Here is a 15,853-nt window from a genome sequence, read left to right as displayed (position 1 = left end):
TTTTCAAACAGTTTTATTCTGTTAAGCTTGAATCCAGTAAACAAAAGGCAATGCTTACTTTAAAAGTTGCAGTTTTAAAAAAAGGAAAGTTCAGTGGTAATAATTTCATAATGTATGCAAACGTCAAATCATTATTTAGTATACCTGAAATATGTTGTTCATCAACTATATTTCAATTTTTAAAAATGAATAAAAATAAAAGAAAGTTCAGTGGTCATGAAATTATAATGTAAAAGTAAGTAATGGAATTAATTAGGTTTTTTTCACTATAGGGAAAAAAATGCTTAATCCACTATTCTTACTTTAGGAAACCTAGCAGAGAGCAAATGTTATTTGATAACAGTCACTCCAGTGTATGCTGATGGACCAGGACTCCCCGAGTCTATAAAGGCATACCTTAAACAAGCTCGTAAGTCCAGACCTATTTTCTTTGAAAAATGTTGTTTTTTAACTAACAAAGACATTTTATCCCTTTTAAATAAGGATATGTCTTACTATGTTCAAATAATTTCATGATAATGAAATTTTACGAAGTCTTAATGATTTACTAAATTCTAATGATTTTCATTTGGTAAATACCCTATTCTGTTTCAGCACCTTCCAAAGGACCTACTGTCCGGACAAAAAAAGTGGGGAAAAATGAAGCTGTCTTAGAGTGGGACCAACTTCCTGTTGATGTTCAGAATGGATTTATCAGAAATTATACTATATTTTATAGAACCATCATTGGAAATGAAACTGGTAATAAAACTATATCAGCTATTAAGAATCAGGTGTTTTTTCTTAAGCTTTTAAATACTAATTTGTCTCACCTTCTTGTGTTATACATCTTAGTATAGCATATTATCCTCAGAAAGGAGATACCTGAGAATATGCTTTATGGTTGCTTTCATGGTCCTATTAAAGAAACATTGTTTTCTAGTAAAATATGTTTTAAGACACTCACAATGTCAAATATAGGCCAAACCAAGCAAGAGTAGTTGAATAAAGCACACTTATTGATTTCTTCCAGCTGTGAATGTGGATTCTTCACACACAGAATATACGCTGTCCTCTTTGACTAGTGACACTTTGTATATGGTACGAATGGCAGCATATACAGACGAAGGTGGAAAGGATGGTCCAGAATTCACTTTTACTACACCAAAGTTTGGTAAGAAATAATGATGTTTGATCTTTCTTCTTTTCTTTTTTCTTTTTAAAATTTAATCAGACTAAAAATGGGCTTAGTTTATATGCTAAAATTTTGTTTAAAGTGCATCTTTGGATTCATATAAATGAAGTGTTCATAAATTATGATTTTTATATTGTTGTTTATCTGGTTTTGGTTATTTCTTTACAGAAAATTTTTTCCTTACTTTTTTGTTGTTTCTTTAATTGTCTCTGACTGATTTCACTTGTACTCTGTAAATCCCAAAAGAATCGTGTATCTTTCTAAATGAGTTTACTTTTTCACTGGCAAAACTTGGATGTGGTCTCTTTCTTCACTTGTTCTTCCTCTTACGGGCAGGTTGCTGTAAAGACTAGTCCACCCTTGAAGTCTCATTTCCATACCTCCAGCTCAGTCTTTAACCTGCTCAAACCAGGCTTCCAACCCACCACTCCACTGAAACCTCTCTAGTGTCACTCACAGAAGACCCCTTACTTGTCCTATCCAATGCATGCTTTTTAGTCATCTTTTTTTTCCTACGCTTCCCAGCATTTGACCCTGTTGGCCTGTTCATCCTTGAAACTGTCTCTTCCCTTCGTTTGTTTTTCTAACAGCACTCTCCTGAGTCTTCTCCCTGTCTGGTACTTTCTTCTTGGTCTCTTTTAAATGCTCTATATTCTCCAGAGCACTGTTCTTGGCACTGTTTTCTGATTTGCCTATTCAAATTCCCTGCCTATGACTTCAGCCATCCTCTCTTCCCTTCTCAAATACATTTTTCCTTCTTTGTTCCATGCCACAACCCTTTGCCAAAGCCAGAAATTTAGGTGCAATTGTAGTAAGTTTCTTCATATCTTTTTCACTTACATAAACCAAGTATCAGGTCCAGTAGATCATGCCTTCTAATTACTGCTTGTGCATGTGCTTTCATAATCTCTTTCTTTGACCCTAAACTTCTTGTCATTTTCCCCACCTTTTTGTCTTTTCCCAGTATGTGGCCCTATACCTTTTCTTGTTTTGGCTATTCCTGTAGCCTCCCTAAAGCAGACTTAAACTGCATTCTTTCCTGTATCTACTACATTTTGAATCATTATAGAAATTACCTTATTTTATTGTAATTGTATTTGTAACACCCACACCCAAGCACCAAGATCTGTGAGTGATAAATAATAAGCTGTTTATCATATAAATAAATAAATCATTCAACCATATTCCTCATTGGTTGAATGATTGCTGAGAGAGCAAATAAGTAGATAAGTGACTACATAAGATGGATATTAAAAGATCCTGAGCTTTGCTGTGATGGCCAATAATAAATATAGGCTATGGGATAAGATTTGTGGTGACATGTTTTGTAGAATATATATGTAACAAATACAGGTTTCCCCCACCATCCAAAAGTAGAGCATTCCTATGAAACCTTTCATAAGCCAAAGTGGTATAGAGCAAAGAGTATTCCCCACTTTTGGAAAGTTCACATTATGCCACTTCACTTTCACAAAAGACCTATGTTAGTACGCTAACAAGCTTTTTTCATAAATTTATTTCTGTTAGCAAAAACAGACATTAATGTAATTTATGAAAAAAGCTTGTACTATACTGATGTAGGTCTTTCCTGAAAGTGAAGTGGCATAATGTGAACTTTCCAAAAGTGGGGGGATACCTGTAATATTTGAAATAAAACTTTGTGCCATGATCTTTAAAAAATAGTAATAATAAACTTTAAAAATATTATCCTGATTATAAAAATAGTGTTCATTATAAGGAATTTAGACTATACAGTAAAATACAAAGAGGAAGAAAAATCACTCCTGATCCCTCATCCAAAATAATCTCAACATATTTATATATCCTTCTAGTCTTTTCTGTGCATACATTTTTTTCCAAAAACGAAATCATACTTATTACTTCATCATCTGCTTTTTCCTCTGGCCTATCTATTGTTGTATGGATTCATTATGGCTACTTCACATGGCATGGAATTTGCTCCCAAGGACCATATAGCTTAGTTGAAGAAATATGGTACAAGTAAACAAAACAGAGAGACATTTGAGCCATGTAGATAGTAAATAGAGCAGAAATTTAAAGATATCTGAAGTGGGGAGTTTTACCTTTGAAGATTTTGTGGGGAAGACAATACTTGAGCCTTGAAGTTAAGATGTGGACAGATAGGAAGAAGAAGGCATCTTAGTTCAGCATGAGCAAAGGCCCAAGGCATGAAAACATAGTAAGCAGAAGTTCAGCACCAATAAAGGAGAGGATCTTCCTGAATTTGATTTGGCATATGTATGAGAACCTTAGCATTCAGGAATTAATATTTTCCAACCTATAGTTTATTCCTGAGACTTTATCTGATTTCTTGGTTCCTATCATGCTTTGTAGGAGGTAAAGTTACTTACAAAGGGATGCGTGTGGTGGAAAGATAAGACTAAGTGAATACTGTATTACTGTAGTACTACTTTCATACTACTTTTTCCTGTAAAAGACTAGTTACAGGGGGCTGGAGGAGTTAACCAGAAACAACCATAGGTAAATCATTAAAAAAATCTCTAGGGCTTCCCTGGTGGCGCAGTGGTTGGGAGTCCGCCTGCCGATGCAGGGGACACGGGTTTGCGCCCCGGTCCGGGAAGATCCCACATGCCGCGGAGCGGCTGGGCCCGTGAGCCATGGCCGCTGAGCCTGCGCGTCCGGAGCCTGTGCTCCGCAACGGGAGAGGCCCGCATACCGCAAAAAAAAAAAAAAAAAAAAAATCTCTAATATAAATTGTCCCAATTAGTGATTCATTTGATTAATAAGTCCTCTTTTATTTTTTTATACATCTTTATTGCAGTATAATTGCTTCACAATACTGTGTTAGTTTCTGTTGCACAACAAAACGAATCAGCCACATGCATATACTTGTCCCCATATCCCCTCCCTCTTGAGCCTCCCTCCCCTCCTCCCTATCCCACCCCTCTAGGTCATTGCAGAGCACTGAGCTGATCTCCCTGTGCTATGCGGCTGCTTCCCACCAGCCAACTATTTTACGTTCAGTAGTGTATATATGTCGATGCTACTCTCACTTCACCCCAGCTTCGCCCTCCCACCCCATGTCCTCAAATCCACTTTCTATGTCTACCTCTTTATTCCTGCTGTGCAACTAGGTTTATCAGTACCATTTTTTTTTAAGATTCCATATATATGCATTGGCATACAGTATTTGTTTTTCTCTTTCTGACTTATTTCACTCTGTATGACAGCCTCTAGGTCCATCCACCTCACTACAAATAACTCAGTTTCATTTCTTTTTATGGCTGAGTAATATTCCATTGTATATATGTGCCACATCTTCTTTATCCATTCATCTGTCAGTGGACATTTAGGTTGGTTCCATGTCCTGGCTATTGTAAATAGTGCTGCAGTGAACATTGTGGTACATGTCTCTTTTTCAATTACAGTTTTCTCAGGGTATATGTCCAGTAGTGGGATTGCTGGGTCATATGGTAGTTCTATTTTTAGTTTTTTAAGGAACCCCCATACTGTTTTCCATATTGGTTGTATCAATTTACATTCCCACCAACAGTTCAGGAGGGTTCCCTTTTCACCACACCCTGTCCAGCATTTACTGTTTCTAGATTTTTGATAATGGCCATTCTGACCGGCGTGAGGTGACCCCTTATTGTATTTTTGATTGCAGATAGGGATTCATGTGGTATTTAGGAATCTCAGGCTTGCTGCGTTTTAGATATTATTCCTACTTCTGCCACTCCTTGTGCCTGTTAAGATTCTCCTAAAATTCTTAGCCCTATGTTAGATTTATCATCTTTTTGAAAATAGTAAATAACTATTAAAAATTTTGCCTGAATTTCACATTTTTATTCCTTATAGAAGATTACATTTATAGTGCAATTATTGAGATTGTTTAAAGCTTTTCCAGGGACTTCCCTGGTGGCGCAGTGGTTAAGAATCCACCTGCCAATGCAGGGGACACAGGTTCGATCCCTGGTCCAGGAAGATCCCACATGCCGCGGAGCAGCGAAGCCCGTGCGCCACAACTACTGAGCCTGCTCTCTAGAGCCCGTGTGCCACAACTACTGAAGCCCGCATGCCTAGAGCCCGTGCTCTGCAACAGGAGAAGGCACCACAATGAGAAGCCTGCGCACCACAACAAAGAGCAGCCCCCGCTCACAGCAGCTAGAGAAAGCCAGCACGCAACAACAAAGACCCATCGCAGCCAAAAATTAATTAATTTTAAAAAAGAAAAAACTTTTCCAATTCTACCCATTAGTTCTAGAATTCAGAGATAAGCTTTTGCTAAGATTCTGCTGAGTGCAGACCGAAATAAAATAAATAGGTTTGAAAGCTCTTACCAGGTAGATAGATTATCTATCCAATAAACTGAACTAATCAATTTATTCCCCCAGCCAACATATATTTTATGCATACTATGTGGTCAGGTTACTGTGTAAGGTGTAAGTAGCTAGGATATGATTTACCAAGGGGGAAGGGAGGGGGGAGAGAAACACCTTTAAGTTTGAAAAGGTTGTAAAAAAATATTAGGATGGCATTTCATCTTTTCAACAGTAATCTGGTTGGGAAGTTGCATAATTTCTCTTTAGCATATGTGTCAACAGTTATTTTCTTTCTTTCCCCTTTCTTTTTCTTTAGCTCAAGGAGAAATTGAAGCTATTGTTGTACCTGTTTGCTTAGCATTCCTATTGACAACCCTTTTGGGAGTATTATTCTGCTTTAATAAGCGAGACCTGTAAGTACCCATATTCATAATTTTGCCTTTTCCCCCACTTTTATTGATCTATAATTTACATGCAGTGAAATTCATCCATCTTAAGTGTACAGTTTAATGAATTTTTGTAACTGTATATAGATGTATAACTACCACCACACTCAAGATAGAGAACATTTCCATCACTCTAAAAAGTTTCTTCATTCTGCTTTGTACTGTGTCCTCTCCCTCAGCCCCTGGCCGCAGCAATCACTGATCTACTTTCTCTGGTTGCAGTTTTACCTTTTCTGGGATTTCACATATATGGAATCAAACAACATGTAATTTTTTGTGTTTGATGTCTTTCACTTGACATATTTTTGAGATTCATCCATGTTGCATAAATTAGTATTTTTCTTTTTATTGCTGAATAGTATTCTATAGTATAGAGATATCAAAATTTGTTTACCTGTACACCTATTATGAAAGTTTAGGTTGTTTCTTTGATTTTTGGCTGTGATGAATAGCTAAAATATGTATGTGTTGTTATGAACATTCACATACAGATCTTTGTGTGACGATATATTATCATTTATCTTGAGTAAATACTTAGTAGTGAGATTGCTGGGTCATACAGTAAGTGCATATTTAACTTTATAAGAAGCTGTCAAACTGTTTTCCAAAGTGTTTGTACCATCTTGTATTCCCAAGAGCAATGTGAGCGTTCCATTTGTTCCATATCATCCTCAATTCTTGGTACTGACAAGGTTTTTAATTTTAGCTATTCTTTCTCATGGGTTTGTAGTGCTATCTCATTGTGGTTGTAACTTCTGTTTCCATGATAACTAGTAATAGATCTTTTCATGTGCTACCTATACATCTTCTTTTGTGGTGTGTCTTTTGAAATCTTTTGCCCATTTTTAAATTGGGTGATTTGTCTTGTAAATATTGAGGTTTAAGAGTTCTTTATATATCTGGTTACAAACTTTTTGTCAAATATATGTTTTGCAAATTCTGAACTGTGGCTTGCCTTTTTATTCTCTTAACTGTGACTTTAGAAAAGCAAAAGTTTAATTTTGATCAAGTCCATTTTATCAGGGTTTTTTTTTTTAATGGTTCTTGCTTTTTATGTCCTGTTTAAGAAATCTTTGCCTAACCCAGTGTCACAAATATGTTCTCCTATATTTTCCTCTAGAAGTTTAATCATTTTAGCTCTGTGCTGTGATCTATTTAGAATAAATTTTTGTGCATGTTGTGAAGTCAGGGTCAAAGTTTTTTTCCATAGATATCTAGTCATTCCCAGCATCATTTATTGAAAAGGCTATCTTTTCCTATTGAATTATCTTGCCAAAATCAATTATCCATATAAGTCTGGATCTGTTTGTGGACTCTCAATCCTGTTCCATTGTTCTATATGTCTATTCATCCTGATAACACGTGGTCTTGATTTATTATAGCTCTATAGTAAGTTTTGAGACCAGGTGGTAGAATTCCTCCAATATTTTTTTCAAAATTATTTTTGCTAGGTTCTTTGCCTTTTCATATAAATTTTAATATCAGCTTATAAATTTCCTTTAAAAATCTGTTAGAATTTTTATTGGAATTTTATTGAATCTGTCCATCAGTTTAGGGTAAAAGGCAATCTGAACATGAGTTCACATGTTCATGAGTCAAATAAATCTTTCAGTACGTGAATGTGGTATATCTCTACACTTATCTTGGTTCCTTTTGCAATGTTTTGTAGTTTTCAGGCCTTGCACATCTTATGTTACATTTATTCCTTCCTAAGTGTTTTTTTTCCTATGTGCTATTATAAATAGAATTTCAAATTTTTTACTTTCTAATTGTTCATTGCTAGTATATTGAAAAGTGCAATTGATCTTGTAAATATATTGGTCTTGTATACTGAGATCTTCATAAATTAATTTAGTCACTTTTTGGATTTTCAACATGCACAGTCATGCTGCCTGCAAGTAAAGATTCCAGTCTTTATACTTTTAGTTCTTTTCATCATTGTACTGGCTAAGACCTTCAGTACTATGTTGAATAGAAGTAAGAGCCAACATCTTTCCATTATTCCCAATCTTAGGCGAAAAAACGTTCAGTCTACACCATTGCATGTTATATTAGCTGTAAGTTGAGGAAGTTCTTATATTTATGTTTTGCTAAGAGTTTTTGTCATGAATGGATATTGAATTTTGTCAAATGCTTTTTCTGCATCTGTTGAGATGAGCTTATGATTTTTCTCCTTTCATAAATATGAATTTTATTCATTGATTTTCAGGTGTTATACCTTGCATCCCTTGGATTTTGCTAGATTCGGTGTGTTAATTTTTGCATTTTTATGTTCATGAGTGATAATTGGTTTGTCCTTTTTGTGGTGTCATTGTGTAGTTTTAGACTCAGGGTAATACTAATTATCTCATAAAATGAATGGCCTCAGGACATATTACCTCTAGTTTCTGGGAGAGTGTGTAGGGTTGGTATTATTTCCTCTTTAAATGTTTGATAGAATTCACAAATGAAGCCATCTGGGCCTGCTGTTTTCTTTGTGGGGAGGTTTTTAATTAAAAATTGAATTTCTTACAAGTATAGGGCTATTGAAGTTTTCTTTTTCAATCTGTTTTGGTAATTGGTGTCTTACAAGGGATTCATCCATTTTTTCTTTTTGGTTGGTCAGTTCATTTAGGTTGTTAACGTTATTGCTTTTTATATTATGTCCAGATTTCATAGTTGTTCCTGCAGGACAGTCTGTTAGGATCTTATTACTCATCTTTATTTGAACTTATTCTCAAGATGACTCATTTCCTGTGTACCTGTGTACACTATGGACCTCTAATGTTGGGCTAGGGACTGTATTAAGGTAAACATATTTAAATAGATTTTTTATGATGGGGGATATCCTGAATTTATTGTTAGCCTTTTCTTCCTTGTGAAAAATCAAATTTATCTTGTACCAATGTGAAAATTGAACATTTTTGGGGTTCTGTTTTGGGGAGAGAAGGTATACCACAATTTTTTGTGACCCTGGCTAAAGTTTTTAAGTGTTATTGTTGTTGTTTGTTTGTTTTAATTTATTTATTTTATTTATTTTTGGCTGCATTGGGTCTTCGTTCCTGCGCACAGGCTTTCTCTAGTTGCGAGCAGGGGCTACTCTTCGTTGCAATGCATGGACTTCTCATTGTGGTGGCTTCTCTTGTTGTGGAGCATGGGCTCTAGGCGCACAGACTTCAGTCGTTGTGGCACACGGGCTCAGTAGTTGTGGCTCGTGGGCTCTAGAGCACAGGCTCGGTGGTTGTGGCACACCGACTTAGTTGTTCCACAGCATGTGGGATCTTCTCAGACCAGGGCTCGAACCCGTGTCCCCTGCATTGGCAGGCAGATTCATAACCGCTGCACCACCAGGGAAGCCCTTTAAGTGGTTTTTATTGCAGGATTTAATTTCAGAGATTTTTAAAAATTGAATACTGATTACCAGCTTTAGTCTTATAAACAAACAGTTTTTCTTTAAGGATAAAGATCCTTATGCATTTTCAACAGTATTTCTTTTTCTATTGGTTACAAGAAAAATAATGTTTTTGTTAGCTTTGGGATACAGTAGGTATTTTTTGTTTATTTAATTGGTTTGATTCTTAAGATTCTTGGATAATAATGTTTAGAAATAGGGACTATTCATTGTTTATTACATGTGGGTCTACATATGCGATATTTCTTTTCTCTCCAGAATTAAAAAACACATCTGGCCTAATGTTCCAGATCCTTCAAAGAGTCATATTGCCCAGTGGTCACCTCACACACCTCCAAGGGTAAGATAAAATATTTCTGACTTACTTGTAATACACAAGCATATTAGGATATATTGTAGAGTTCAAGCAAAAGATAATCAGACTGAATCGAAAAGTAGATGAAAATAGTACATAAATGAGAATTTTAGTCAAAATTTAAAATACTACTTATGTATTCTAGGAGTTTATTATCACCATAGCATATTTGTCCTTATATTCCCAATTCTATTTAGTATACATTAAAAATATTTGATTGAACTTGTAAGTTGAAAACCTATGTTTTAATGCTGCTGTGTGATAACTCTGTTGTAAGGCAAGCATTTTAGATTATATATTAAAATAAAATTTTAAATCTACCATTTTAACATGATTAAATGGCTTCTGGAAACCTACAGTAAATTCCTTGAACGTCCCTAAAGGGGGAATGATTTGTACTTATTATCTTCTGACAGTCCTTTAATTTTAGATTAGCAGATTGACATGTATATCCTATGAAACTTCAGTCATTTGAGTTTGATTTAATGTTTTCCTCATTTTTCTATCCAATTAATCCTAGGCTGCCCAGACTAGGCATGAAATATGAAATTTTATTTCTAGACCTTTAAGTTTATCAAAATGTAACACCAACAATATTGACTTAGAATTCTGAGGAAATACAGTCTAATTCATACTTTTTAGAATCATTTCACAATATCCGTGATTCACGTGATTTAATTAGTGATATAGATTATCTCTGCACCATTAAAAGCTACTGAGAAGTTTCAGAGATTCATTACTCTGTGGCTTTAACTAATATGTCATATGTAATTATTTCAGAGTTTCTAAATGAACATGCACCATAGGTAATAATTCATTTTCTCTCTTTCTTAGCATTTTAATTCAAAAGATCAAATGTATCCAGATGGCAATTTCACTGATGTAAGTGTTGTGGAAATAGAAGCAAATGACAAAAAGCCTTTCCCAGAAGATCTAAAATCATTGGACCTATTCAAGAAGGAAAAAATTAATACTGAAGGACACAGCAGTGGTATTGGAGGGTCTTCATGCATGTCATCTTCTAGGCCAAGCATTTCTAGCAGTGATGAAAATGAATCTGCACAGAACACTTCGAGTACTGTCCAGTATTCCACTGTGGTACATAGTGGCTACAGACACCAGGTGCCATCGGTCCAAGTCTTCTCAAGATCCGAGTCCACCCAGCCCTTGTTAGATTCTGAAGAACGGCCAGAAGATCTACAGCTGGTAGATAATGTAGATGGCAGTGACAGCATTTTGCCCAGGCAACAGTATTTCAAACAGAACTGCAGTCAACATGAAACCAGTCCAGATATTTCGCATTTTGAAAGGTCAAAGCAAGTTTCATCAGTCAATGAAGGAGATTTTGTTAGACTTAAACAGCAACAGATTTCAGATCATATTTCACAGCCCTATGGATCTGGGCAGATGAAAATGTTTCAGGAAGTTCCTGCAGCAGATGCTTTTGGTCCAGGCATCGAAGGACAAGTAGAGAGATTTGAAACAGTTGGGATGGAGGCTACAATTGATGAAGGAATGCCTAAAAGTTACTTGCCACAGACTGTAAGACGAGGTGGCTACATGCCTCAGTGACGGACTAACTCCTGTTACAACTTTGGAAGTACCTGTAAAGTAAAGCTAAAAGTATTTTATCTGTGATTTCAGATCTTCACTCACTGAAGATGATCATTTGCCCTTAAGGACAAGAAGGTACTGTCCTCCCATGTGGGCTGTTTCCATTCCAGAATATCTGGGATTTGACTTAAAGCACTACATAAACTGACTTCATCCTCCAAATAGCTGAATGACTTTGTGCTGTTTCAGGATGTTTGCACTGAAGAAAAACAAAGCTTGTCTGAAATTTATAAAGTGAAACTTTTGGTTTTGCTATCTAGAAAACAGAGGGTATTTAAATTAAAAGCAGTGGTAAACTTAGTGAGCACAGCTATACTGATTTTAACGAGAATAGTCATCAAATATCAAATCTTGGGGAGAATTAGCATAAAAATTGGGGGAGCAAGATCTAGACCCTCTACTTCAAGTGACAACATAATTTAAAAAGAGTCCAGATGGTACAACTAATATGAGCCCAGGTTTTGTTGTCTGACAAAAAAAAAAAAAAAATTGGGCTCATTTATAATCATACCAACATATAAAATATTAGTTCTCGTCCATTGGTAATGATGCTGCCAGTTACTGGAGAAAAGGAATTCTGGAGTTTTAACTTGGCAAACTAAAAATATTAATTTTTTAATATTAGACAGTTAAGTAAATTTTCAAACATTTGCTTTCTATCACTATTGACAACCTCCGAAGATCCATTTCACAAACTCAGCAGAGGGTCCAGATAAGAGCTAGGAATGAATGTGACGAACTATCTTAAACATTTAAAAAATCCTTTGCCATTTATAAAGGCTTAAATTGTTAACACTTTTCTGTACATGTATATAAACATTATTGACCCTTCTTGTTAAGACGTCAGAGAATTTGGTTGATGAGGCACTTTATACAGTATGTCTTCACCTTAAAATGTGTTTTGATTTAATATGCTTTGTTTTTTAAGTAGGCCAAGACTGAGTTTTTTCTTTCTTTCTAGTAGGTGTTTGAAGCAGACTAATAAGTTAGAAGACTTGGGCAATACTCACCAAAACAAACAAAGCACCACCCCAAAAATGTACATATTGATCTTAGGAAATCTCGCAGTTAGCAAATATCCTTATTGTAGAGGCACTTAATGAAGAGAGAGTATTTTAATGTCTGCCTGTTCTGAGGTAGGTGGAACTTAGTTCTACATGATGATTTAGGAATATTTTAAACCTTTTCCCACATGTTCTGTTCTTCAGGGGAAAAGTGAGTTGGGCTTCCAGAGTTTAGCACTAAACTCACTTTCGCATTTATGTTATTCCCTACCCACCACGTTTGACGAGGAGGCAGGGGCTAAAAACTAGGAGCTGAGTAAGTAAGAAGAAATTGTCATGTGGTTGACTACTGCTGTCAAGTAAGTTTGTGTTGTTTTTCTGTCATATTTAATTTACAGAAACCAAGCCAACTTAAAATAGTTTGTAGAGGTTACTGAAGAATAAAAGGCTGAGAAAAATTAGTACACATTTACAGTTGAGATGTAATTCGACTCATTACTGTCTCAATATTGTTCGCATTAGACTTGCTGTTATGCTTTATCCCTTGTATTCTTGCCTGATACTTTTCAGAGTTCTTTCTCATTATATGGTCTTTGCGAGACAGAGCAGATGCTTTATTCTGATATATCCTGTTCTACTTTAGGCAAAACCAACATGAGATTGGTAGAATGTCAGAATCAGTAGTAGATGAGGAAAATTAGGCACAGACAGGTCAGGTTGGAACAGAGAGACCCCAAACTCACACACACTACACACTACAAGGTAATAAGCATTACCACCGTTTAAGTTGGTTATCAAAGGCTGGTCCAAATCAGGACAGGATTTATCTTGCTAAATGTCAACAAATTTATATCTATTACATTTTTCATTTCCTCAAAATAAGTAGTCATGTTGTTATAACCATGTTTAGCTCTAACCTTCCTCCTAACAAATAGCAGTGTTGTGGAGAACATTTTAGTGTGGAGATTGTACATGGGAGGTGGGCAGTTATAAAATGTGAACTCATGATCTCTGGGAATCAGAACAAATAGTTATTTAAGAAAGGACATCATATAAGCAAATTTCTATGTTGAAACTTGTGTAGAACATGGTGCAGTGAGTGAATGCCCCCCCAGCCACAAAAGCACTTTAGGCATATTAAATGGATATAGTTACTGTGCAAAAATTCATTCAGGAAATAAATATATTTATGTAATATACATCTTTGCCCCCAAAAAGAAAAGCAATCATGAAACTTAAGTACAAAATTACTTTCATAAGGCATGTCTTAGAATAATCTGTCTTGATATATGTAAATTATATTTTAGGTAGGCCCAGAAACAAATCCAGTTAATTTATGTGAAAATTAGACTATGTTTAAGATAGTGGATAAACTACTCATTAAATATATAGTATCCAAAAATTTGATGCAGTTGCCCTCTTGTAAGACTAAAAAAATAATAAGCATATGTTACATGTGTTGTTATTGTAATTTGATTGTTACTGGTGTCTTTGGTATCCTACCCTCATCCTTCATAAAGGCATGAGGCTAAATAACTGTTGGAAAACTATCAGACTTCAAACCCACTAAAATCTAAAAGTTTAATTCTTTTTTAACATGGATCATTCAGCACTAGGGAACATACCCAACATGTGACCAGAAGCAAGGGAAAAAGCAGAATCATTCACATGTTTTGTGTTCACATCTGTTCTGTGCCTACTTGTTTGTTTAATTTCAACCTTTTTCTTTGATAAGAGATTTTTTTTTACACACGAAGTCATCCAGGACCCTAGCTTATTGTGAAGTTAAGGGTTAATGAAGTGGAAATATACTTTTAAAACATATATTTATGAAAAGTCAAATTTAAAGTGGAACATCTAAAATAGCACTATAAATAGAAATCAAATTTAAAAGATGTCTTTTTTCTACTCACGTAGTTTAGTTAAAATCATGACATAAATTTAGAAATAGAATAACTATATAGTAGAATTCCCTAAAATATTTCTGTTAACTGGCATGTACTAACCAACTATAAATTAAGTAGGAGAACTCTTCCTAGTCTATTCCGTTATATTCCACACCAACCTCCTCCTCTCTTTGGTGTTAGGAACAAATTTCTATACCATACATTTCTGTTTCAGTAGTTTTTTTGTTGAAATGGGTAAAGTGTCAAAATAATAAGCTACATAAAACTTAAAGTTCAATTGTTTAAAAATATTGGGATAGCTTTCTGTTGGAGGTCATGTTAGATTCTATTGCCCAGGTAAGATTACTTTAAAAATTTCTTTGCACTTTTGTAAATTAAAAGAATATGAAGCCATAAAATGGCAAGATATTTAGGTTTAAGAAATTTTAAACTAGCAAACTTACAGCCTAATTCTATAAACTGGTCCTTGGTAGCCGTTCCTTTTCAGATTATTTATAAACAGAATTTAGATGTATGTCAAAACAAAACTTTCCAAAGCTAAATGTAGTATCTTTTGGGTTAATCTATTTTTTTTCATTGTATATACTACTTGTATGTGTATTCCCACGATATTCTAATATACATTGCATTAAAAATAAAAAGGCAGCTCTGGATGAGCTCTTTTGTTACCTATTTCTAAATTTTTTAATAAGGCTTTTTGTAGTCAGTTCCTTAAAACGGGTTAAACTTCATTACACAGTTCTTTAAAGTTGATAGATCATGATGAAAATGAATTTAAGGCCAACGGTGATAGATGTTACAGACCTTTTATCCCTTAAACATAAGCTTTGAGAATGATAACTACATGCTTCAGATGCTGTTACATGAATATCAAAATGTGATGTGTCAGAAATAAAGGGATAGTTTAAAGGTGGATATTTGAAAATTCTTTAGTCTTAGTCTCTCTCTCTCTCTATATATATATATTGAATAGTATACTCTAAAAATAAGTGTGCAATTTGCTAGTACTACAGTACAGTGAGTAGCATTAGGTATGTCTCCTATTTATACCCTATGTCCCATTTAATTGTAAGTGCAATCCTTTTAAGTTCACTTGCTCTTCTACCCCGACCTAATCTAACTTCATATAGAAGGCTTGTCTAGAAAGACTATTGTATGTATTTTCACTTTTGCACAGTGAATTGCATGTGCAACTTGTAACCACAGCTATTGTTTTTATGTTGACATAACTCTAAATGTTCTCTTATATATCAGCTCGCATCCTTTAAGTAAATTTAATAAATTCTTAACTCAGTTTTTTTCTGGGTGTGGTCACTACCAGATGTCATTAAACATAATGTTTAAGGTAACAGGATTTATCATTACTGGTGTTGGGCCTTTGTGTAAACTAGGTGCTTTTTGAGGGTTCTGTGGCTTTTTAAATGCTCATTTAGCATAATGGATAGGGTTTAGAAGAAAATCAATACCCTATCTCGGCCTTAATAAATACAGACTTGGAGGTGGCAAATTCATTTACCATTTTTCTGGATTTACTGAGATGATTTCTGGAATCCCAGCATCTTACCTCCCAATGGATATTTTTTAACTGGGTTGCCAGGGGACCAACCAAGTACAGAGGTGCTGTGCCCACACTCTACTAGAGTCTTGTCACAGTGAGG

The 15,853-nt window shown here is 35.0% G+C and overlaps 1 protein-coding gene across 2 annotated transcripts in view; it reads left to right on the top strand.

Moving 5' to 3' along the window:
* IL6ST (interleukin 6 cytokine family signal transducer) overlaps positions 1–15,489 on the top strand; it is a 49,569-nt gene extending 34,080 nt beyond the window's left edge. For both annotated transcript variants that reach the window (XM_079917116.1, XM_079917117.1), the window contains 6 exons: positions 308–409; positions 595–741; positions 1,013–1,153; positions 5,795–5,891; positions 9,574–9,655; positions 10,505–15,489. In XM_079917116.1, the coding sequence (XP_079773242.1) occupies positions 308–409; positions 595–741; positions 1,013–1,153; positions 5,795–5,891; positions 9,574–9,655; positions 10,505–11,242 (1,307 nt within the window). In that variant the 3' untranslated portion in view covers positions 11,243–15,489. The remainder of the gene's footprint in view (positions 1–307; positions 410–594; positions 742–1,012; positions 1,154–5,794; positions 5,892–9,573; positions 9,656–10,504) is intronic.
* Positions 15,490–15,853: the final 364 nt, after the last annotated feature.

This window comes from Stenella coeruleoalba, assembly GCF_951394435.1.
Source record: "Stenella coeruleoalba genome assembly, chromosome: 3".
Taxonomy (NCBI): domain Eukaryota; kingdom Metazoa; phylum Chordata; class Mammalia; order Artiodactyla; family Delphinidae; genus Stenella; species Stenella coeruleoalba.
The sequence above is the reverse complement of the archived record's forward strand: the minus strand, read 5'-3'. Positions and strand labels throughout refer to the sequence as shown.